At 39.8% G+C, this 24,226-nt stretch overlaps 1 protein-coding gene across 3 annotated transcripts in view; it reads left to right on the top strand.

Moving 5' to 3' along the window:
• The window catches only part of ADCY4 (adenylate cyclase 4), an 80,870-nt gene that overhangs the window by 38,851 nt on the left and 17,793 nt on the right, over positions 1-24,226 (top strand). For 2 of the 3 annotated variants that reach the window (XM_070727188.1, XM_070727187.1), the window contains exons 9-20: positions 5,314-5,472; positions 7,456-7,585; positions 8,775-8,957; positions 9,743-9,774; positions 11,142-11,228; positions 14,237-14,306; positions 14,991-15,088; positions 16,092-16,176; positions 17,932-18,069; positions 18,942-19,049; positions 19,186-19,370; positions 22,793-22,877. In XM_070727188.1, the coding sequence (XP_070583289.1) occupies positions 5,314-5,472; positions 7,456-7,585; positions 8,775-8,957; positions 9,743-9,774; positions 11,142-11,228; positions 14,237-14,306; positions 14,991-15,088; positions 16,092-16,176; positions 17,932-18,069; positions 18,942-19,049; positions 19,186-19,370; positions 22,793-22,877 (1,360 nt within the window). The remainder of the gene's footprint in view (positions 1-5,313; positions 5,473-7,455; positions 7,586-8,774; positions 8,958-9,742; positions 9,775-11,141; positions 11,229-14,236; positions 14,307-14,990; positions 15,089-16,091; positions 16,177-17,931; positions 18,070-18,941; positions 19,050-19,185; positions 19,371-22,792; positions 22,878-24,226) is intronic. The other variant, XM_070727189.1, reaches the window with a different exon arrangement.

Here is a 24,226-nt window from a genome sequence, read left to right on the forward strand (position 1 = left end):
ATTTCCAATACAGCCTTCTGTAATTTATAAACTTCCTTGTTGATAATTAGAAGTCCAGATCATTCTGTTCCTTGTTATTCTTGATATATACAGTATTTAGTACATTCTTTTCTAGTAGAGTCCAGTTGTTTTTTCCAAACTATGACAAATTAGGAATCTGTTTTTAAAAAGCCTACGCTTTCTCGCTTTCTAATCTTTCAAGGACAGCAGCTGGTCAAGTAACCTTAACAATCTTCCACCATAGCAATTATTCCTCCAGCCACCAGATGGTATCCTCTGTTCTGCCCTCCAGCTCTGCCTTTCCTGTTTAATTTCCATATTATTTATTATTAATAATATTATACTAAGTCAAGCCCAATTTCCAAATTCCTTCAAAGGTTCAAAATCTTTAATTAATGGACTTTAGTTGTATAAGCCTTTTACTATTATTTTTATCTTGTATCCACATACCAGGACAGCTGCTCCTTAATTTCCAGTCCTTTTGTTCCCTCACTGTTTCAAAGTCTCTTTTAAACTCACCTTTGGCAAGATCACTCACCCGCCTCCATTTTTCTACATCTCCAGCACAAATCTTTAGTTTTCTATTCCCAGATGACTCCAGCCTCATGATACCAATCCTTGTGATGGTATCATGTGGCTAAGGATGATGAGAGTCATCTCCTGTCACTGCTGGCTGAAGAGCTGCTCCAGCTCCCTGGGGGGGCTTGCCACCCCTCCCAGTTCATAGGCATGTGCTCTCTTTCCCTCACCTCTCCTGGATGGTTCTGACCTAGTTCCGAAAGAACCAGTTCTCCAGACAGTGGGGATATCAGAGTTCCCCTACGGTGCGAGGGGAAACTCCATGGTGCCACGGCATTGGCCATGCCCCTTCAGCAATTACTTTTTCTAACGATGCTCTTAAGATCACTCCAAAGATTACTTGTGGCTGTTTCCTCAGAAGAAGCTGTTCATCCCACCCAGACATAAATGGAAGTCCTAAATTTTTAGGATTACCAGATAATATGTTTTTGAGGTTGAACTGGCATGTGGAAGGAATAGATCAGTGATGGCAAACCTTTTTTGGTTTGTGAGCCAAAAAGGGTATATGGGGAGATGCTATCATGCGTGATATGCCCATACCCCATCCCTCCCCCATTACCCTCCTTCCCTGAAGCGTCCAAATGACGAAAAGGCCAAATTCAGCTGACCAGAGTATGCATGCTGGAGCTGATTAGGGCAATCCCTTGTGTGTCCTCTGATACGTCTCCATGTACCATAGTTTCGCCATCATGGGAATAAATCATGAACTGCCATGCTGGTCCATGCTGGGTTGGTAGACTTGATTGCTGTTAATCTGGGGTATTCATCATGACCTGTTCACTTTGGGAGAATCCTTCGGGACTTCCCACGTTTAAAAAGAAAACCATTCAGGAAATAGACTAAAGCAAGTTGGCTTGGTGACATCAGCAAGTATTGGCAAAAGAAAGCTCAGATCCATATTGGTTGGAAACATGTGGAAGAGGCTCTCATCCCACAGTAGATGGGCAATGCAAGGGTGGGTTCCAGTGATCTTTGCCACCATTTCACATTGCGATGCTGCACTCAGGCAATTCTGTTTTTGCACATGCTTAGTAGCTATAATAAGCCCGAAACACAGCTGAGGAGCTGATCAGCTCCTCAGGGGATGGGGGATGGGCTGGAGGGCTCTTTTACAAGCTGAGCAGAGGAAAACAATAAACATTTCAGGGGGGGGAAATTCCCCTGAAAGATGGCAGTACCCACAGATCCATGACACCATTTTAACATAATCAGCTGATCACTACCAATTCGGGCAATCTTATCCAAACCGGCAGGAACTTACCTCTGAGGCAATGGCTAAAATAGCAATAGTACATAGACTTATATACTGCTTCATGGGGCTTTTACAGCCCTCTCAGAAGGATGGAAGGCACATAGATTAGGGAAGATAATTACACTGGGATTGGCAGTGGAATTTATAGATTAGGGAAGACTATCTAGATTAGGGAAGAATATTAATACACTAGCTTTTCTAATGGAAGATACCTTTTGCAAAAATAATGGAACAATATGATTTATATTGATTTTGATTTGTTAAAGCAGAAATGATATACTGATATAACAAAAGAAATGAATTCAGTACAAAATACATCTTAAAATTTCTAACAACCCTTCCTCCTATGTATAATGTATATTGACATTGTTATAATTAGATTAAGATATGATATGAATAGTGTTTCTTTTAAAGAGAAGTAAATTTGGATATTTCTTTTGTTAAGGGCAGCTACGATAAAATGGCTTTGTTTGTTTTTTAAATAAAAGCAGGAATGAGTTTAGTAAGAAGGCTAGAAATGGACTGAAACACGATGGCATAGTTATGAAAAACAGCAAATAGCCAAGAGAAATCTAGATAGCTATAACACTTTAAATGCAAGTGAAGGTGAAGAACAATACCCTAAATCCGGATGATAGTATATAGAAAGGAGGTAGCACAGAATGAATGATATATACCAGAATAAATTGGATAAATAATTAGAAAAAAAATGATTAATTTGACTAAGAATTTGGCATCTGATATTATATTGTATTTTATTTTAATTTGAGATATGTAAATTGGAATCTCTGTAAGGTGTGAAAAACAATAAAAAATGTATACCACCCCCACCCCCCCCACCAAAAAAGAAGAAGAAGAAGGATGGAAGGCCTTGAGCCTGTTGAGATGCGAACTGACAAATTGCAGTCAGCAGAATAGTCTAGGCCACCATGGCTCTTAAGAAGATAACAATGATAAGATACATATGTTGAGAGCCAGTTTGTTGTAGATGTTATGCCAGTGGCTTAGAAATGAGAAAAGTATATGCTCCGGTCTAATCAGCTGGGTAACCTTGGGTCGTCACTCATTCTCAGCCTTAGGAAGCAAGCAATGGCAAGCCACTTCTGAAATGTTGCCAAGGTGACTGCAGGCAGTTACTAGGAGTCAATGATGACTCACAGACACATATAGTTAAATTTTATTATATCTTACTTAAGACTTTCTGTTTCCAAGAAGGAGTATCGAAAATTGTACGTCATCACTTCCTTGGTTCCCGTTGCTGCTAATACTTGCAGAATACTATATCTCTGTCTCTATCTACTTTCCTGACTACTTATTATATTAGATCAATGTTTTTCTTTCCTTTTTTTTCTTTTTAATTTTATTTTACAAATATGACATACAAGACAAAAGAAAAAAACATACATAAAAACATATATATATATAACATTTGGGAAATGAAAGCTTCCCCACTTTTGTTTGGATATTTGATCAGAGAATTACACTTCTTTTACATATTAATTTTTGAATTTTTTAATTTGATGTGTTGCTTTGCATAAATTTTTATTTATTTATTTATTTTAGCCAATCATAAAATTTTGCCCATGTTTTATAGTAATCTGATTCTTCTTTTCCCTCTAATCTTTTGGATAGCCTGTCCATCTCCGCACAGTCTAGTATTTTTTTAATTATTATGTTTTTTCCCGGTATTTTATCTGTTTTCCACTGTTGGGCATATACTATTCTGGTAGCTGTTAGTATATGTATAACTAGGTATCTTACTTCTTTTTCTATTTTTTTATTAAAAATACCCAATAAATATAATTCTGGTTTTTTTCCGATTTCTTCATTTGCTATTTCTTTTAACCTATTTGTTATTTTATTCCAAAACTTTTTTGCCTGTGTGCATGTCCACCATTGGTGGTAGAATGTGCCTCTTTCTTTTTTACACTTCCAACATATTGGAGAGGTTTTTTGGAACATTTTTGCAAGTCTTTCTGGCGATAGGTGCCACCTGTAGAACATTTTTAATTGGTTTTCCTTGAATGCGGTCGATCAATGTTTTTCATAGCAACTTTATGATATATGGACTTTAGCTCCTGGAATTCCCCATTTGTCATACTGGGAAGTTCACACAGGTTTGGGGGGGGAAAAAAACACACGCACAAGATCTAGATCACAGGTCTCCAAACTTGGCAACTAGGATTTATGGACTTCAACTCCCAGAATTCCCCAGTCAGAAATTATGATGTCACTGCCAATTCCATGTTTTTATATACAGATAATCCAAGACTTCTGGTCACAATTAAACCCAAACTTCATATTCCTAAGCAAGGGATTTGCTAAGTCAGATTTGCCCCATTTTGTGAGGCTTCCTGTCAGAGCTGTTCACAGAGCTGAGAATCATTGCCGTTGCTAAGGTAATAGCATGCTTTTTAAGTGAATGTGGCTTCCCCATAAACTTTGCTGATCGGAAGGTTACAAAAGGTGATTGTGTGACCCCAAGACTCTGCAACTGTCATAAATATAAGTCAGGTACCAATCTAAATTTTGATCACGTGACCATGGGGATGCTGTAGCGATCCTAATTGTGAAAAATGGGTTGTAACATAAGTCACTTTTTTTCAGTGTAGTTTTTATTGTAACTTCAAATAGCCAATAAAATAACTGTTGTAAGACAAGGATTATCTATAACAGTAATAATTAGTAATAATTGTAGTTTGTAATTTATGATTAAGATTATGATCCATGACCTATTACTTGCTGCTTATATGCAAGCTGTGAACTCATGAACTGTTGACAAATTCCTTGTGTGTCCAATCACACCTGGCTAATAATGAATGCTGTTCTGCTCTGTTCCAGTCCAGTCTCCCTGTGTCCAGTATTTTACAAGTCCAATCCAGGCCAGGCCAATCCAGTCCAGTCCATCCCATCCCATCCCAGCCCAGCCCAGCCGATCCAATCCCAGCCCAGCCCAGCCCAGCCCAGCCCAGCCCAGCCCAGTCCAGCCCAGCCCAACCCAGTCTAATCTCTCCTCTCCTCTCCTCTCCTGTCCAGTCTCCCTGTGTCCAGTATTTTATAAATCCAATCCAGGCCAGGCCAATCCAGTTCAGCCCATCCCAGCCCAGCCCAGTCTAATCCTCTTCTCTTCTCTTCTCTTCTCTTCCCTTCTCTTCTCTTCTCTTCTCTTCTCTTCTCTTCTCTTCTCTTCCCTTCCCTTCCCTTCTCTTTTCTCCTCTCCTCTCCTCCTCTCCTTTTCTCTCCTCTCCTCTTCGTACAGAAGTAGTTTGCCATTGTTCTAATCTAAATTTATTTTCTGTGACTGGAGCTTACCCGCCAAAGCTAAATTTCCAAACAAATATTCCAACTCTGCTTAGTTTTTTTGGATATCAGCCTGCATTGGCTATCTAATGAGGCATGGATATATAAAGTTTTTTAGAAACTTGGCTCAGATTGCTTAATGAAATAGAACAACGCTATGTTACATTTCCCATCCCCCTCAGGAAACTGCGTGATGCCACCGGAGTCGACATCAATATGAGAGTTGGAGTCCATTCGGGAAATGTCCTGTGTGGGGTGATTGGTCTCCAAAAGTGGCAATATGATGTCTGGTCTGATGATGTGACATTAGCCAATCACATGGAGGCAGGAGGCGTGCCAGGGTGAGAGGAATCAGAGGGTGAGCTGTGCGCTCCCAAATACCACAGAGAGTGTTTATGTCTTTGGCTTAGCTTTGAGTGTGGACTCAGTCCCAGGTATTTGTGGGGAGGAGGAAAGGGAGAAAGTGACACCACAACACGACAGGTTTACCATGTGAATAACACAAATTGTGCACTGTATCTTACGATACACCGACAATCATTGTTAGTGGTGCTAAAATGAACAACTCTGATTTCACGTATCCATCCATAGTTTCTTAGGTCCTCAGCCCAATCTACCCTGCAGGGTTGTTTTGTTATGTGTGATTGTTTTGGAGAGTTTTCCTATGGAAGAATTCTTTCTCGAACACATGGTTTTTATGGACATTTTTAAAATAACATTCTTGGAAAGTTGACCCCACCTTGGGCTAAAAAGACCAATCCCGGTCTTTTCCTAGATACCAAGAGCTTGTTCATTTATTCATGTCAGAAGCATCATAATAAGGCATATTACATGACATAAAATGTAAAATATAAATACAAGATTAAAATATGTACAAATTAAACAGATCTTGCCCAGAAGCTATCAACATTAATTGTGTTCTGTCGCATTGCCATGATATCCTCTGGTATATACTGATTGGCAAATATATCTATATATTCTTGTCTGCATGTCACTGCAATCACAAATCACATGGGGGACATCAAAGGACCCTCCCCAAAGAATTCCAAGAGCTGGAAACAATCATATCCTACTCTTTCTTTCTTAATGCATTTGAACCCAAATATCTTCATCCAACTGCTTGGATAAATTTTCTCTCAGAGGGATCGTAAAATAACTGGCTTGAAATGGGGAAGTGAGGTGCTTCTTAACCACTGTTTTGTGAGAAAACTGAAGAAGCAGATGTAAAGGCTGTGTTGGGAATAAAATGAAAAGTATCCTGTTGTTTACGGTCTCCAAACTTCCCCCCAAAAAGGTGAGATGGAGCTGTAATGATAATCTCCATTCATCTCCTGGTACCATCTACTACCAGGGGTGGTGGTTATAATAAGGTCCTGATGAAAAAGAGTGAAGATAGATACAGTTGATGAGTGGATGGGACAAGTGGTAGTTTTCACTAACCTTAACTTACCTTCCCTAAATGTTTGCAAATGTGAGCCTACGCATATGTCACCTCTACACATGTGGCCAGCCACGAAAATGTGGTTAAATATGTCCACCCGCAGTCACTACCAGTTCAATTGAACTGGTCCAAACTGGCAGAATACCACCTCTAGATGGGACTCATCTGATTTTGGAGTAAATAACTAAATGGCCAGATTTAGGATTATTATTATTTATCCTCAGAACTCAAAAATATTAGATCATATTAAAAGACTATTGGTTGGTTGACTACTTTACTACCTTTGCTTATTTCACTATAACTGTCCCAATAAAATAAGCTTCTTTGTTTTATTTCAAAGGTATTTGTGCCTTTGCTAAAAGACAGTCTAGCAAAATGACTAAGAACTCTCCTGGTATTCCTCAGAATTCTGCTGAAATATATGGGCAGTTCTGCCCCCAAGAGGCAAAAAGAGAAATTGCACAAGCTAAGATGCAAATGCATAAAATATACTGTACCTGTAATATACAGAATAACAGAGCTGGAAGAGACCTTGGAGTTAATTCCTTCTGACAGGGATTTTATTTGGCAAGCAGATATGAGATTGATCCAACCAGATCTCTAGATTTAATCAGCTTCCCAATGTGGATCATTAGTTTGAAATGAATCTTGAATTAGCCATTACCCCACTGATCAGGTGGTTTGATGTTTATTTTCTTGAGTTCAGAAAAATAATAATATTTATTTTATTCTACTGGATAAATTAATTTTCTGAACTGGATGGACCTAATTCAAAGGTCTAGCCAAAGGTCAATCTATTTTGGTTTTGACCTTTAGTGACAAAATGAATTTTGAATAGTGAACAATAATTCATGATCTCATTACTACAACATTTCTCTTTCAGGAGAGTTCATATCACAGAGGCTACCTTGTCACACCTAGGTGGAATGTACACTGTGGAGGAAGTTTGCTGTGTGCGAGACTCTTACTTGAGGGAGAACCGTATCAAGACTTTCTTAGTTGTTGATCCCAGAGTAAGGAGCTTCCAAACAACTTTATAGCCCAATGGATTAATTATATGTTATGATAATTTATACTGTACTTGACAAGTGCATTGTTCATCCAGGTACTTCTCGAGTTGCAACCATTCCTTCAGTGACTGTTTGAAGTGGCACTGAAAAAAAGAGAGTCAATTTTTCACAATTTCAGTATCCTCCATGGTCACATGATCAAAATTCGAATGCTTAGCAACAGGATTGTATTTATGATTGTTGCACTATCCTGGCATTGGAAGGAATATCCATTTGGGTTCAGTTCCAAGCTGGGAAAAAGACACTGGAAACATGGAGGGTGAATGATAAGAGGGTTTAATGAAGCATAACCACATGAATTCTAAGCAGCTGACCCCATAGGTTGGAGAGTGAAGGGTATTTATACCTTCTCTTGGGCTTTGAAGTTGAGCTTCCTGTTCCTGTGCAAGAACATGTATTCTGTTGGCTGTTATAGGAATCATAGCTGGTTCTGTAGATTGTCCAAGCCAAGCTTGGTTGAAGCTTGGTCTGTTGATGCAATGGAGGGGCTTGTTGGGCAATTCCTATTATGGCTTAATGGCGTTTTCCTGATTTGAATCTAGTCTTAACACTCTGCCTTTGTTTCAAAATATCCTGTATTTAATGGATTTCTGCCCACAGTATCTGTTTGCTCCTCTTTTATGTCCTGGGGGGGGGGGGCAATAATCTCCAAGCCTTATTCCCGAGTAGCCCTTTTCCTCCATAACAGTTCTTGCCTTCTGGTAGTTCTGCACATGGGCACATTTGGTACAGGCTCCTCCTGTCCCTTTGTCTCACTTATGTCAGCCTCTGGAGGCTCTGGAGTCAGCATAGACCTCCCAGATGGCCTGGGCTGGAACTCTGCCTCTGACAAAGAGCCCTCTCCAGACTCCAGGATTGGCCCATGTTCCTCCACAGCCTTCTCGCTGTCCGACTCTTTTGCCAGCTCCACACATATTGAGCTCGGGGGTCAGTCATAAACTTCTTTATTTTGCACCAAAGTCAGATGAAGTTTTGGGGGAACTTTAATACCATCTCAGTGTTACAACCTTCCCTCATTCTGCCTGACTATAGCATGCAGAAATCCATTAAAAACTTGGATATGTTTTCACTAACAGGGTGAGATTTGCAACTCATGAGCCTTCCTTGCATTTCTGGCTTCTTTGATGTTTAGGCTGAAGAAGAAAGCTCTTGTGACATTCTCTCACCTGCACCAGGTGAGAGCTTCATGATGAGGGCTTCTGTCCGGATGACTCGTTACCTGGAATCATGGGGAGCTGCCAAACCCTTTGCCAACCTCAAACCTCTGGACAACTTGCCAGCAGAGCCTACAGGATTTGTTCGGAATAACCATTCGGTAGGTCTAGCAGGAGAAACAGTTCTTTTGGCTAACAAATCTGATCATTGTTCCATTCTCCGTAGCATGAAAGGAATAGCATAAAATGTAGGAGAACTTAATAGCAGTGGCACTTAGACTTATACACTGTTTTACAGTGCTTTACAGCCCACTCTAAATGGTTTACTGGAGCACTCCATCCTCCCATCCGCCACCCAGTACTTATAGAGGGACATCAGCTCAGACCACACCTTGTTCACCCGAGCACAAAGTCAAAAGCAACAGCCTGAAGATGACGAGTGGGACCTCATCAAACCATCGCCAGGATTCTATCAAACTTACATGGGAAAAGACCGAAATATGCCAAGACCTACATATACATGCCATGATATCCTCTGGTGTACACTGATGGGCAAATATAGCTATATGTTCTTGTCTGCATGTCACCACCAGATATATATTATATATATGTAACATGTTTTTGCTGAATTTAAAAATTAAGGGAGAGTAGGATAGATCTATTTCAGCTTTGTTCTGGCCTCATCAGCTATCCATACCCACAATTGGATTTGAACTAGCAGCCTTTGCCTTGTAAGGCAGCGAATTAACCTCTAGGCTATCCAACCCCTTCAGCTTTGTACCAGGGAAGTGTTAGGTGTTTTTCTGTCAAATTACATGGTATACCAAATTATGGGAAGAGCTTAATGCTTCCTTTTGCCTATACCCAATTGTTAACTATGTTCCAACATTATTGTAAGTGAAGAATGTCTATAATTCATTGAGTCTTCTTTTTTGTCTTTTTGCAGGATATCTCTTTGGGATCTTTGACCATGGAACGGTAATACGTAGTCTTGATTTTAAGCCAGACCTCTCCAGCCTGATGCCTTCCAGATAGATTGTATGATCACAAATAAACTTCTCTAGCAAATGCAATACATCTGGAAGACATCAAATTAGGGAAGATTGTTTTGTAGAGTGAAAGTTTTTTAAAAAAGGATGTAACCATTTTTTTCTTAAAAGAAAAAAACCCCATGGTTTTCTTTAAAAAAAGAAATTGAAGAAATCTTATGAAATCACACTCTTTTCATTTGTATTGGGGATCATGATACTAACAATGGGTAGATTCTAGAGATATACAAACTAGCAATCTCAGAGGTATGAATCTAACAGTGACACAATGGATAATGTGTAGGAGTTATAAAGGATTTTGTGGAACTGATAACAGGTATCTTGCAAGGCTCAGAAGTTGATAGGATACTCTATGTTTGCCTAACGCAAAAGTGCACACACATGCGCGCACACACAACACACACATCCATGAATATGGATATGAATGTGAATGTGAGTATGAGTACGAATACGAATATGCATATGCATATATGTATATGTAACATATTTTTGCTAATAATGAAAATGAAATATGTATATATATGAAAGTTCAGTGGCCAACAAGTTTGTTTCAGGGTGCAATCTGAGTTCTTCCTTCTGTGGTGTTTGTGTTTGTTTGTGTGTGTGTGTGTGTGTGTGTGTGTGTGCACATGGTGGGTCACTCCCTGTTCTGCCTGGTTCTGTGAACTGATACTACCTATGGCAGGAGGCTCCGCCCACCTGCCCAGAATGCTTTTGCACATGTGCAGAAGTGGCACATGTATGTGTAAGCACACATACAAACCAGTACCATAGGATTTTAGAACCTGCTACTTAGGGGTGGGTTCTAACTTACCTTGCTGCTGATTTGCTTCCTCCTGTGCCACATGAGCACACATGTGCATTGCGTAGTGCTGAAAACACAACTTCTGTGCATGAGCAGAAGCAAAAAAATTAACTTCAGCACATGCACAGAAGCAAAAAACAAGATGGTGTTGCCTATAGAGCCACCAAGATGATTTGGGGGCATGGCCAGCTACCATTGCTACTGGCTTGGAGAGCAGGGGGAAATTCCTGCTACTGGTTCTATGGAACTGGTCCGAACTGGCAGGAACCCACCTCTGCCAGTACTGGTGTATGTGTATATGCATACATGTATATATGTACTGTATGTGAGACAACTAATTTCTGCCTTGTCAAATGCAATACAGGGATACATATCATATTCCAAAGGATTCACTCTATTTAGAAACTCAATTTGAAGAAATTTACCTCTTGTACCTTGTTTGAATTACATTCGCTTGAGTAGCCTAGTTTCTTTTTCTTCTCCAATTTCAGGTGCCGTGCCCCCAGGAGTCCAGATGAAGACTTGGAAGGTGTGGATGAGAAGTTCTTCCAACTGATTGAACAGCTGAATTCCCAGAAGTGCGTTTTGGAGTCAATGAAAAGACAATCAAGGGGTTGGGTTGGTTGAGTGGAAATGAGATCAGGAGAAAGATCCCCCTTAGAGGTCCTTGGAGATGAAAAATGACTCAACTTCCCAACAGAGGTGTCATCTCCAGAACAAGTAGTACTGGAAGACATTGCGTTCTATGACACAAGCTCTACTCTTTCAACTTTGTGTGAAGAGGTGGAGTTTGCATCATGCACATTTCCTCATTCCCTTATCAGTTGCAATTGCTGATATTTCCCCTCTGTGCTTTAACTTCAAAACATTTTGGAAAGGGAACGCACGTTCTAGCAATGATTGTGCTAAATTTCAGACAGCGAATCTCCAAAACATCAAAACGGGGGATAGAAAATTTTGTGTGCTTGTTTACTTTCTTGGCAAGGCCTGGTTTTAAAGCAATCAAGGATTATCTTTAGTAAATAGGGATGAAAAAACAGGGAAGGACAAATGCTGTGGAGGGCAAGCTTCAAGAAAGCGACAGTTGATCTGTGGGTGTGACATTTAATATACTCGGAATCTGAGTGAGTTGGGACATCAAGAAATGTCCTATTGTTGAAAGCAAATGAAACAATACTCAGCAATAATGTTTCTCAATATCCTCAGCTCTATTTGTAGGCAGAGAAAATGGATGGCCCGTTTCTCTGATCTTTTTTTCAGGGTGGGAGATATCCTCACCCAGGGATGTCACACTCAAGGCCTGCAGGCTGGATATATTATAGAAACATAGAAACATAGAAACATAGAAGACTGACGGCAGAAAAAGACCTCTTGGTCCATCTAGTCTGCCCTTTTACTATTTCCTGTATTTTATCTTAGGATGGATATATGTTTATCCCAGGCATGTTTAAATTCAGTTACTGTGGATTTACCAACCACGTCTGCTGGAAGTTTGTTCCAAGGATCTACTACTCTTTCAGTAAAATAATATTTTCTCATGTTGCCTTTGATCTTTCCCCCAACTAACTTCAGATTGTGTCCCCTTGTTCTTGTGTTCACTTTCCTGTTAAAAACACTTCCCTCCTGAACCCTATTTAACCCTTTAACATATTTAAATGTTTCGATCATGTCCCCCCTTTTCCTTCTGTCTTCCAGACTATACAGATTGAGTTCATTCAGTCTTTCCTGATACGTTTTATACTTAAGACCTTCCACCATTCTTGTAGCCCGTCTTTGGACCCGTTCAGTTTTGTCAATATCTTTTTGTAGGTGAGGTCTCCAGAACTGAACACAGTACTCCAAATGTGGTCTCACCAGCGCTCTATATAAGGGGATCACAATCTCCCTCTTCCTGCTTGTTATACCCCTAGCTATGCAGCCAAGCATCCTACTTGCCTTTCCTACCGCCCGACCACACTGTTCACCCATTTTGAGACTGTCAGAAATCACTACCCCTAAATCCTTCTCTTCTGAAGTTTTTGCTAACACAGAACTGCCAATGAAATACTCAGATTTAGGATTCCTTTTCCCCAAGTGCATTATTATTATTATTATTATTATTATTATTATTATTATTATTATTATTATTATTACATCATCATCATTATTATTATTATTATTATTAATTAGATTTGTATGCCGCCCCTCTCCGAGGACTAAGGGCGGCTCACAACAACATAAACAGAGATTCTGGCCCATGGGACTGGCCCGGAAATAGCAAAGGACTGGTCCATGGTGACTCTGCCAGCCAAAACAAGATGCAGAGTGCTACATGCAGAAGTGGGTTCTATGGAACCAGTAGTAACTTGGCAGTCTGGGTCTCTGGAACAGGCATCTTGTTTTTTGCTTTTGTGCATGCATAGAAGCTGGGGGTTTTATGTCCTATGTCCAAGGACATAGATTTCCAGGAAGCAAAAATGCCCAGAAACTAGACAAAACACGTTAAGTATTGCCAGTTGTTTTGCCACCCAAACACAGGTGGCCTCTCTTATCACCTGTAATATTTCCTCAATTGGTCTCTTCGATGCATAAGTCTGTGACTGCGTGGGTCTAACACTTTTGAATTTTGTGATAAAGGACATTGTTTTGCATTTTCAAATGTGTGTGTGTCTGAAATTTGTACCCATGAATTTTGGGGACGCTTCTACCAGAGAGCCCAGCAGAACAATATTCATTTAGATTATTGTAAATTCTGTATTTCTGGATTGTCCTTCTTTCTTTAATTATTATTGATTATGGTTCTACTGAAATTAATTTAATGTTCACATGTGTTGAATTGTCCCATGGCATATTGGCCATGGTGAGTTAGCTTAGTGAATTGATCAAAGAAAGTTGGGCTAGCCGTGGTGAGTTGGCCATAATGAGTTGGGTGCAGTGAGTTGGCCAGGGTGGACCAAGATACAACAAATTTGACTGGGCAGCTATAGAAATTAAATAAATAAATAGTATCTATTTTGTGGATGTTTTTATTGTTTTACTGTATTTTAAATTATTTTACAGCTAGACCTTAGTTACAACCACAATTGAGCCCAACATTTTCGTTACTAAGTAAGGCAGTTATTGAGTGATTTTGCCCTATTTTATGATCTTTCTTGCCACAGTTGTTAAGTGAATCACTGCAGTTGTTAAATTACTAATGTGAGGGTTAAGGGAATTTGGCTTCCCCGTTGACTTTGCTTGTCAGATGGTCTCAAAAGTGGATCACATGTCCTCAGGATACTGCAAATGTCATAAATATGAATCAGTTGCCCAGTGTTTAAATTTTATCATATGATCATAGGGGATGCTATAACCATTTTAAGTGTGAAAAATTATCAGAAGTCACATTTTTCAGTTCAGTAAATGAAGTGTTGCTTAGACTTGTAAGCTGCCAAGAGTCACTTGGTTGAGTTGGGTGGCTTTAGAAACTGAACGGTTGGTTGGTTGGATGGATGGATGGATGGATGGATGGACAGATGGACGGATGGATGGACAGATGGACGGACGGATGTGGTCATGGCAATTGGTGGAAATCTCATTCTAGATATTTTTATTCTCTTTTGTGTAGGCAATGGAAGAAATCTGAAGATTTCAACTGCATCACATTGTACTTCAAGCAGGAATCTCTGGAGAAGGAGGTAAACTATAGAAGATTAGGATATGATTATATCTTTCTTTTAAAAACACATTTTATTATATTCTTATGCAAGAAGCATAGTACATTATACTATTTTGATACAGTGGTGTTTCTGCTGTATTGGACTGGATATTATTTTAACACTTTGTTTAGATTTATACCATTTAAAAAGTTATTAAATCAGTATTAACGGTGATTTAAAATGTTGATATTGAGAACCAAATGTAAGCAGGAATTAACATGAAATAAATAATCTGGTAGAGAGGAGAGATCCTACTGCAAAGGCATTTCTCACAGTGATCTAGAACCAATGTTTCTATTTACTGATTACAAGTAGTCCTTGACTTACAACGGTACATTTAGTGACCATTTGAATTTACAATGGCACTGACAAATGTGATCATTTTTCACACTTATGCACATTGTGGCATCCCCATGGATACGAATGCTTGACAATTGGTTCATATTTATGATGGTTGCAGTGTCCTGGAGACATTATTTAACAATGGCATTACTCATTTAGAACTGTAATAATTCACTTAATAAATGTGGCAAGTAAAGTCGTAAAATAGGGATCAAACTCAATCAATTTCTCACTTAGCAACATAAATTTTGGGCTCCATTGTGACCATAAGTCGAGGACTACATGTATAATTTTTTTTCAATGTTCCTCTCTTTTTTTCAGTACCGGCTTTCGCCACTACCATCTTTTAATTACTATACGGCCTGCAGTTTCCTGGTCTTTGTTTGCAACTTTCTCATCCAGATCCTTGTTGTTTATAAGTAAGGAGGAATTGAGCGATATGGGAGGGTTAGTTAATCCAAATAGGACCAGCCCAAACTAGGAGTCATTTTACCAGTTGAGATATGAATACCCTCCTTAAAATGTGTGCATGCTAAGCAGCATGCTTGTTTAGGAGTGCAACTCTAAAGCCAAAGCCTTAAAAAGTTCCATAATGTTATTTGGATTACAATTCTCAGAATCCTCTAGCCAGCAAGGTACCGATATAGATTAACAGAGTTGGAAATGACATTGTAGGTCATCTAGTCCAACCCCCTGCCCAAGCAGACCCTACACTATTTCTGATAGATGGCAATCCAGTATCTTCTTGAAAGCTTCTAGCGATGAAGCTCTCACAACTTCTGAAGGCAGTTGTTCCACTGGTTGATTGTTCTCACTGTCAGAAAATTTCTCCTTATTTCCAGATTGAATTTCTCCTTGATCAATCCCATCCATTATTCTTTGTCTGGCCTTCAGGTGCCTTGGAAAATAGCTTGACTCTGATGACCTCTGTGACAGCCCCTCAACTATTGGAACACTGCCATAATGTCTTTCATGATCCTTCACTTCACTAGACTAACCATGCCAAGTTCCTACACACGCTCTTCATATGTTTTAGCCTCCAGCCCCTCAAGGGTATAGAAATACTTTTAACTCCGCTTTTGTAGTGGACACCAACTTGGAGATGTTTGGAGCAGAACATGGGGACTGAAATGAATAGTAGGTTTGTGATAAGTCATGCTGGGAGAAAATAATCAAAGACCGCTTTCCACTTTAAGATCTATCTGGCAACTGATAAATGGGACTGAAAATGAATGGGTTTCTAGCTCTCAAGGATGCTCATGAATCAAATGCTTGATTCTAGCAAGACTTGAACCAGCATAAAATATGAGGAGGTCATTATTTTAGTGTGTGGTTTTTCTTCAAGATCAATATATACAAAAATAAACCTTGAATTACACAAACGCCAGCCAACTTGATTCCTCATTTATTCTTTCCATCCAGAACAAAAGCATTGGGGATCTCCTATGGAATTTCTTTCTTCCTGTTTCTTCTCCTTCTTCTCACCTGCTTTGCTGGCCACTTAGCGGTAAGTCTCTTGAGGGAATACTTCAGAGGAGAAACCTCATGGCATCATCAGGCAACAGGCAGAACCATTGTAGTTTTGTAGTCCATTGCAATTTTATAGTTTTTAGGTCATGGCTTCTGCAGACAAATTTAAAAGATGCCCATATTCTTGGGACTGGCTGGAAGCTGTGCCTAGGGTTGGATTTTGAAGTTGAAATTCCCATGTGGAGCAAGATCATTTTTGAGAAGTATCAAAAGTATTTAAGTTCTCTTAGGTTTTCCCTCTTGGACTCAGCATAGCCAAGAAGTTGTGAGCACATTTTAAAATGAGAGACGTGAGTGAAGAAGGGAGTCATCTCTTCCTTACAATCCATATTAAAAATACAACCAGGATGACATATGGCTTTGGGTACTCAACTCGTACTTAGGAGAAGTAGGTTACAAAATCCCCACCTAGATGTTACAACTTCTTCTTGTGCGAAAACCATCATCACCAGACATTAGTGATCATGTAGGCGATCCTATGTTTATTAACCGCCACACAAAAAAAGTGCAGCTGAGTTTTGTCCAAATTAGTCCCTTAGATTTTGAAGTCATGATGTTCTTCAGCCTGGACCTTGTTTGCTTTCAATCTTTCCCTGGAGGGTTAAGTGAAGCATGGCATATTTTTCCGGGTGTCGCATCACATGTCTGAAATATTCTAAGTTTTGCTTTTTAATGGTTTTGATGATTTGTCTTGGTTTTCCCAAAGGACTTATCAACTATTACATGTTACATAATCATACCTAATTGTCTAAATGCCTACACAAAACTGTTATAAGGACACAGTTTACCAAAGTGGACAAAATGCCCTCACATAATTGGGTCCAAGGGAAGGAATAGATATAGGCAGTCACAATTCTGTATATTAATTTATTGTATTTTTGTCTTTGTGTTGTTGATTTTTATTATATTGATGTGTACCAATAAAGGATAATATTTGTAGTTCAGGGGTCCTTGATGGTCTCTGAGCATGGTTATTTTCTGCTAATCTAGACTAGAACTGGTGATGTTATTTAGTTTGGCTAATGAAATATTTGCAAGAAAACAACCAAGCTGACAGAGTACCAGAGTACTGATGGATTACTTTTAATGTGAACTCTATTTTATTCTATATTCTATATTTTATATTTTGTGTTTTATATTTTATATTTTATAGTTTATATTTTATAGTTTATATTTTATATTTTATATTTTATAGTTTATAGTTTATAGTTTATAGTTTATAGTTTATAGTTTATAGTTTATAGTTTATAGTTTATATTATTTTATATTATTTTATATTATTTTATATTATTTTATATTATTTTATATTATTTTATATTATTTTATATTATTTTATATTATTTTATATATTTTATATATTTTATATTTTATATTTTATATTTTATATTTTATATTTTATATTTTATATTTTATATTTTATATTTTATATTTTATATTTTATATTTTATATTTTATATTTTATATTTTATATTTTATATTTTATATTTATTTATTATAATATATTTTATATTATTTTATTTTTTATTTAAGGTAAAATACAGTTCCCATTCACCAACAAATAAGAACAGTATAAACCAACTTGGCTTTTTTTCTGTTGGGAACTCTTATTGTTATTTTTAAATAGACTTTTCAATGTCAGGAAAAGATTGTTGGGGCAGGAAGAGAAAGGAATGCAATATTTTGGTGCTATGGAGCTTATATCATTTTTGTTTTTGTTTTTTGCTGAACACAGAAATGTTTCCTGAAAGGTCCCAAGATCTTGTATTGGGTTCCATCCATCTTGGCCAAGGTTTGCACTCAACCATGGCTACGTGTCTCCTTGGGCATCATCACCATTCTTGTGGTTCTCACAATGTCAGTGTTGAACTTGGTATGTTGCTAGCGAATGGGAAGGAGAGAGAAATAAAATATATGGGAGAAGAGGAAGAGTATAGGTTCAAGATACCTGAGGGTGAAGGTTTGTTTTCCGATCTTGAGGGTTGGTTTCCAAACATTTCATTACCAGGCTAGGTAATGTCTTCAGTGGAGTTTAGGGGCTGAAGATTTTACCTAGCCTGGTAATGAAACATTCAGAAATCAATCAACAAATCAGAGAACAAACTTCCACCCTGTTCCCAGTATAACCTATATTTCTGGGATCTTCTGTAAGTCTTCTATCTAAGGATCACTCTGTCTAACTTTGTTTCAGCCAATTTTGCTAGATGTGCAATCAATTCAATTTTAATGGGGATAAACGTATTAGCAATAGCACTTAGACTTCTATACTGTTTCACAGGGCTTTTACAGCCCTCTCTATTCAGCCCATTGGCCCCAACAATCTGGGTCCTCATTTCACCCACCTTGGAAAGATGGATCAGGCACCTTAAGACTGGTGAGATTCGAACTGCCAAATTGCAGTCAACTGCAGTCAGCAGAAGTAGCCTGCAGTACTGCATTCTAACCACTATGCCAATGTGGCTCCATGGTTCCTATCTGGCCTTTGTTCCAGTAATCTGAATATAAACATTACTGCAAGGGTTCAGGATGGAGGAATTTGAGTAACCTCCAATGCTCCTTCTCTGGCCATTTATAGAGGCCACTGTGATATATCACTTTTACCAAAGGGATGCTATTCCTGAGAAATATGCAGAGTCACTGCAAATGGCCAAATTGAAATAATGCATTTCTTCTGCTATCTAGTCCAGATCAGGATAATTTCTATCCCCTCTTCCCTTCTAATGTGTTCTTAATTCTGTTTCCTAGTTTTTTATGCCAGAAACCTCATGCTTTGTGAAGCTTGACAATTCTACCTTATTAAGCATGAATACGATACAGGAATCCCCTAGGTTTAACTGCCTCTTCACTGTGCCGGTAATGTTGAGCTCTTGAATTAATTCTCTTTTCCTTTTCTTTTGATTAATGGACTTATCAATCTCACCAATAGCTTCTCTCATTCTCTCTCTCTCTCTTTCTCTCACCCTCTCTCCCTCCCTCCTCCCACCTCCAGTATTATATCTACTGCTGTGTCCTGGGATTCCTTTCCTGTTCTCTTTTTCTCCACATGAACTTCGAGCTCAAGTTGATCATGCTGATACTTTGCCTTGTTGTGTACAATGTGTTGTTCCTTCACACCCATTCCTGGCTCTCTGATAACTATGTCTCTCAGCTCTACCCTAATCAAACTGCATCCAGGTAATTAGCCCTCATGGAATTCTTCCAGAATAAAAGCAGAAGTGAAGACTACTGGTTATCCTTTGTTAGTATCCTTTCCTACTTTCTGGATTGGCTGGGTCCGATTTTAAAATAAAATAGACGTATAGCCTCATGCTATTAAAGATTACAATGGAATAGATAGCACATTATTGATTTATGTTGTTCATAAAATTGCAGAATATACGTGTGCATGTGTATGTGTGTGCGTGCGCACACACATGGTGATGTTGTAAAAAAACTGAACTGAAACAAGCAAGGAAGCCCCCCCTCCCCCCCCCCCAAAAAAAAAGATATGGAAACATATATGAAACCAACACAGCAGAAGTGGCTTGGTAACCTGGCCCTCAGTTATAGAAAATGGAGAAGTAAAATGACTTCTGCAGAATGGACTATGTAAATGAAGGCATTCACAAGAATCACAAATCACAGCAAGATAATTAAGCAAAGATTTATAACTCACAGCCCGTTGAAAACCCAGCTACCAAAACAGCAAGAGAACATATGAAGTTTCATTTGTGTATGCATTGGATTTTGGTTATTTGTACGAAAACATTTCTTCCACCACCATTGAAACCACCAAAGCCTTGGCTGCCCCCACCGGATTAAGAATCAGAAAGGTTGGGAACCCCTGCTCTAGGAAATCCTGTACTGAAGGGGAAATTGACCTAGATTATTTTTATGGTACCTCCCAAGAGTATAATTCTATGATTCTCTGACTACAGGAGAATCAGATGACTATGCAATATTATGTGGTTGGATGGTAATTTTAAATAGTAATAATAATGGAATGGGGCATTGTTGATGAAACCTTTTGGCACTGAATGGCAAAATGGGAGTGCATGGTGCATGCAAGAGAGCACCAGAAACTGGAAGAGCAACTCCTGGTGCACACAGTTGGGAGCACCGGAAGCCAAAAGAGCAGTTCCCTGGCATGCATGTGCATGCCAGGAAGCTGAGTTTCCGGATTCCAGCATGCAGATGCATGTTGGTCACCTAGTCTTCTAGAGTGCATGCGTGCATGAAGACTCGCTTCCATGCATGCAAAGACCAGCTGGCCAGAACACTGGAACTCAGAAGAGGAACAGGCGACGGCTAACGGTGCCCGGAGAGATGGCTCTGCATGCCACTTCTGTGCCAAAGGTTCGCCATTACAGGAATAGGATATAGAAAGAGACAATGCAGACAGGGCCATGTTAATGCTTTTAAAAAGGAAAACTACTACTACTACTATGTTACTACTACTACTACTACTACTACTACTACTACTACTGGAAAGTAGAAAGAGAAGGTGTTTTTTTTTTTTTACTAACATCTTTCATTTGACTTAGGTTTTTCTCATCAAATTCAAAAAACTGAATAGGGAGCAATACCTGATGAAGTGTACAAGGCCATTGGAGCTGTGAGTTCCGCCACCTGTTTACTGGATCCGTGTCCATTCTGGCTGGTCTCGGCCAGCAGGGAGGTGACATGGAGCTGGGTCCAGGAGATTGTCAACACTTCTTTGGGGAGAGGGTCCTTTCCGGCTCCATACAAGGAGGCACTTGTGCGCCCCCTCCTCAAGAAGCCTTCCCTGGACCCAGCCGTACTCAATAACTATCATCCAGTCTCCAACCTTCCCTTTATGGGGAAGGTTGTTGAGAAGGTGGTGGCACTCCAGCAGTCCTTGGAAGAAGCCGATTATCTAGGCCCTCAACAGTCGGGTTTCAGGCCCGGTTACAGCATGGAAACTGCTTTGGTCGCGTTGATGGATGATTTCTGGCGGGCCCGGGACAGGGTTTATCATCTGTCCTGGTGCTTCTTGACCTCTCAGCGGCTTTCGATACCATTGACCATGGTATCCTTCTGCGCTGGCTGGAGGGGTAGGGAGTGGAAAGCACTGTTCTTCAATGGTTCTCCTCCTACCTCTCCGGTCAGTCGCAGTCGGTGTTAGTGGGGGGGGGTCAGAGCTCGACCTCTAGGTCTCTCCCTTGTGGGGTGCCTCAGGAGTCAGTCCTCTCCCCCCTGCTATTTAATATCTACATGAAACCACTGGGTGAGATCATCCAAGGGCATGGGGTGAGGTATCATCAGTATGCCAATGATACCCAGCTGTACATCTCCACCCCATGTCCAGTCAACGAAGCAGTGGAAGTGATGTGCCGGTGTCTGGAGGATGTTGGGGTCTGGATGGGTGTCAACAGACTCAAACTCAACCCTGATAAGACGGAGTGGCTATGGGTTTTGCCTCCCAAGGACAATTCTATCTGTCCGTCCATCACTCTAGGGGGGAATGATTGACCCCCTAAGAGAGGATCCACAACTTGGGTGTCCTCCTCGATCCACAGCTTACATTAGAGAAGCATCTTTCAGTTGTGGCGAGGGGGGCGTTTGCCCAGGTTCTCCTGGTGCACCAGTTGCGGCCCAACTTGGACTGGGAGTCACTGCTCACAGTCACTCATGCCCTCATCACCTCGAGGTTCGACTACTGTAATGCTCTCTACATGGGGCTATCTTTGAAGAGTGTTCCGAAACTTCAGATTGTGCAGAATGCAGCTGCGAGAGCAATCTTGGGCTTCCCTAGGTATGCCCATGTTACACCAAGACTCCGCAGTCTGCATTGGTTGCCGATCAGTTTCCGGTCACAATTCAAAGTTTTGGTTATGACCTATAAAGCCCCTCATGGCCCCGGACCAGAATATCTGCGAGACCACCTTCTGCCGCTCGAATCCCAGCAGCCAGTTAGGTCCCACAGAGTGGGCCTTCTCTGGGTCCTGTCGACTAAACAATGTTGGTTGGTGGGACCCAGGGGAAGAGCCTTCTCTGTGGTGGCCCCGGCCTTCTGGAACCAGCCCCCCCCAGAGATTAGGTTTGCCCCCACCCTCCTTGCCTTTTGTAAACTTCTTAAAACCTACCTCTGCCATGAGGCATGGGGGAAATGAGACATCTCCCCTTGCCTATGTAGTTTTATGTATGGTATGTTTGTGTGTATGCTTTTTAAATAATGGAGTTTTTTTAGGCTTTTAATGTTAAATTGTTATTTTAGACTTTTAATATTAGATTTGTTATTGTATATTGTTTTATCACTGTTGTGAGCCGCCCCGAGTCTGCGGAGAGAGGCGGCATACAAATCTAATAAATGATAATGATAATGATAATGATGATAATAATAATAATGATAATAATAATAATGATAATAATAATAATAATAATAATAATAATAATAATAATAATAATTAACACAGAATTCATTTGAATAAAGACCCAGTCCATTTAGAAATGACTTCCTGTTACTTTTGCAATGGTCAAAAGTAGGAGGCAAGGAGGCAATTGCTTTGGTAATTCCAGCTGAACATATTGTGCTCCAGAAGATCATTTTAGAGGAATAGATAGGAATGATGTTCTCTGTAATTCCATTCTTTCAGACCTGCAGTGCTGAAGGAACCCAAGGTGATGGGAGCATTCTCATTCTTCATTTTCTTCTTCACCCTCTTAGGTCTGGCTAGACAGGTGAGTTCCCTAAAGTTCCCACTTTAATTCAGCTTGTGAAAGCTATGTTTTGGGTTCTTGTCTTTCAGTGCTCTCCATCTCTCATAAGCTTGGGGTTGGTGACAATACCCACCCTGTCCCATTTCTCATCTGTAATAGAGAAAAACTTCTTGGTAGGACCAACGCAAGTATAGGATTGTAACATAAGCTTCAGTTTTGGTGTCAAACCTATAGTTGTGTTGGTCCTACCCAGAGATGGGTTCCTTATGATTCGGATCAGTTCTATAGAACCAGTAGTAACTTGGTGGATTGGTCACTAGAACTGGCGGTGATCCAGGCCTGCCACAAACTTGAGCTGGTTCTGTCAGTGGCATCACCATCTTGTTTTTTGCTTCTGCGGGTGTGCAGAAGCTTTTTTTAAAAAGTATTGTGCATGTATGCAACCAGCACACAATGCCCACGCATCCACACGGCCCTGAGCTAACTGGCACCAATACAAACTGGAAACCACCTCTGTTCTTACCAGGAAGTTCTCCTCTATGACAGATAAGAAATGAGGCAGATACTGTATTGCACTCACAAAATGCACCTTGGGGAAGTTGGTTTTTGGGTGAAATTGAAAGACAAATTTCCCATCACTCTTTCAAAGTCACCTCTTCACATCCTTTCCGCTTTTGTGGTTTGAGGCTTTGAAAATCTTTACTAATGTTTGTCCACAGGCATTCAGAAAGCTGTTTCATGTGGCTGTGTGTTTTACAGGAATCTGGCTTTGTTCCCCTTATTGTGAATGAGAGAGTTTTCACGCAGTCAAGAATTGATTTGATGAAAAATAGAGCATGGTAGAAATTTTTTTTCCAGATATAATCATGCGTAAGAACTAGTTTGTCAAAATACAGGGTTCTTAAGGTGGTTTTTTTTCCAGGAACCTAGTTTGGTTCATTATTGATTCTTTTTCTTTGTAATTGCTTTACTACTTAATAAAAACCACAAATTTACAACATAATACAATACAATACAATACAATACAATATACAGTGATACCTTGTCTTACAAACTTAATTGGTTCCGGGACGAGGTTCTTAAGGTGAAAGGTTTGTAAGACGAAACAATGTTTTCCATAGGAATCAATGGAAAAGCGATTAATGCATGCAAGCCCAAAATTTACCCTTTTTGCCAGCCGAAGCGCCCGTTTTTGTGCTGCTGGGAATCCCCTGAGGCTCCCCTCCATGGGAAACCCCACCTCCGGACTTCCGTTGCCAGCAAAGCGTCTGTTTTTGCGCTGCTTGGATTTCCCTGCTGGGATTCCCCTGCAGCATCACAAAAATACGGAAGTCCAGAGGTGGGGTTTCCCATAGAGGGGAGCCTCAGGA

Source organism: Erythrolamprus reginae, chromosome Z, assembly GCF_031021105.1.
Source record: "Erythrolamprus reginae isolate rEryReg1 chromosome Z, rEryReg1.hap1, whole genome shotgun sequence".
Taxonomy (NCBI): domain Eukaryota; kingdom Metazoa; phylum Chordata; class Lepidosauria; order Squamata; family Dipsadidae; genus Erythrolamprus; species Erythrolamprus reginae.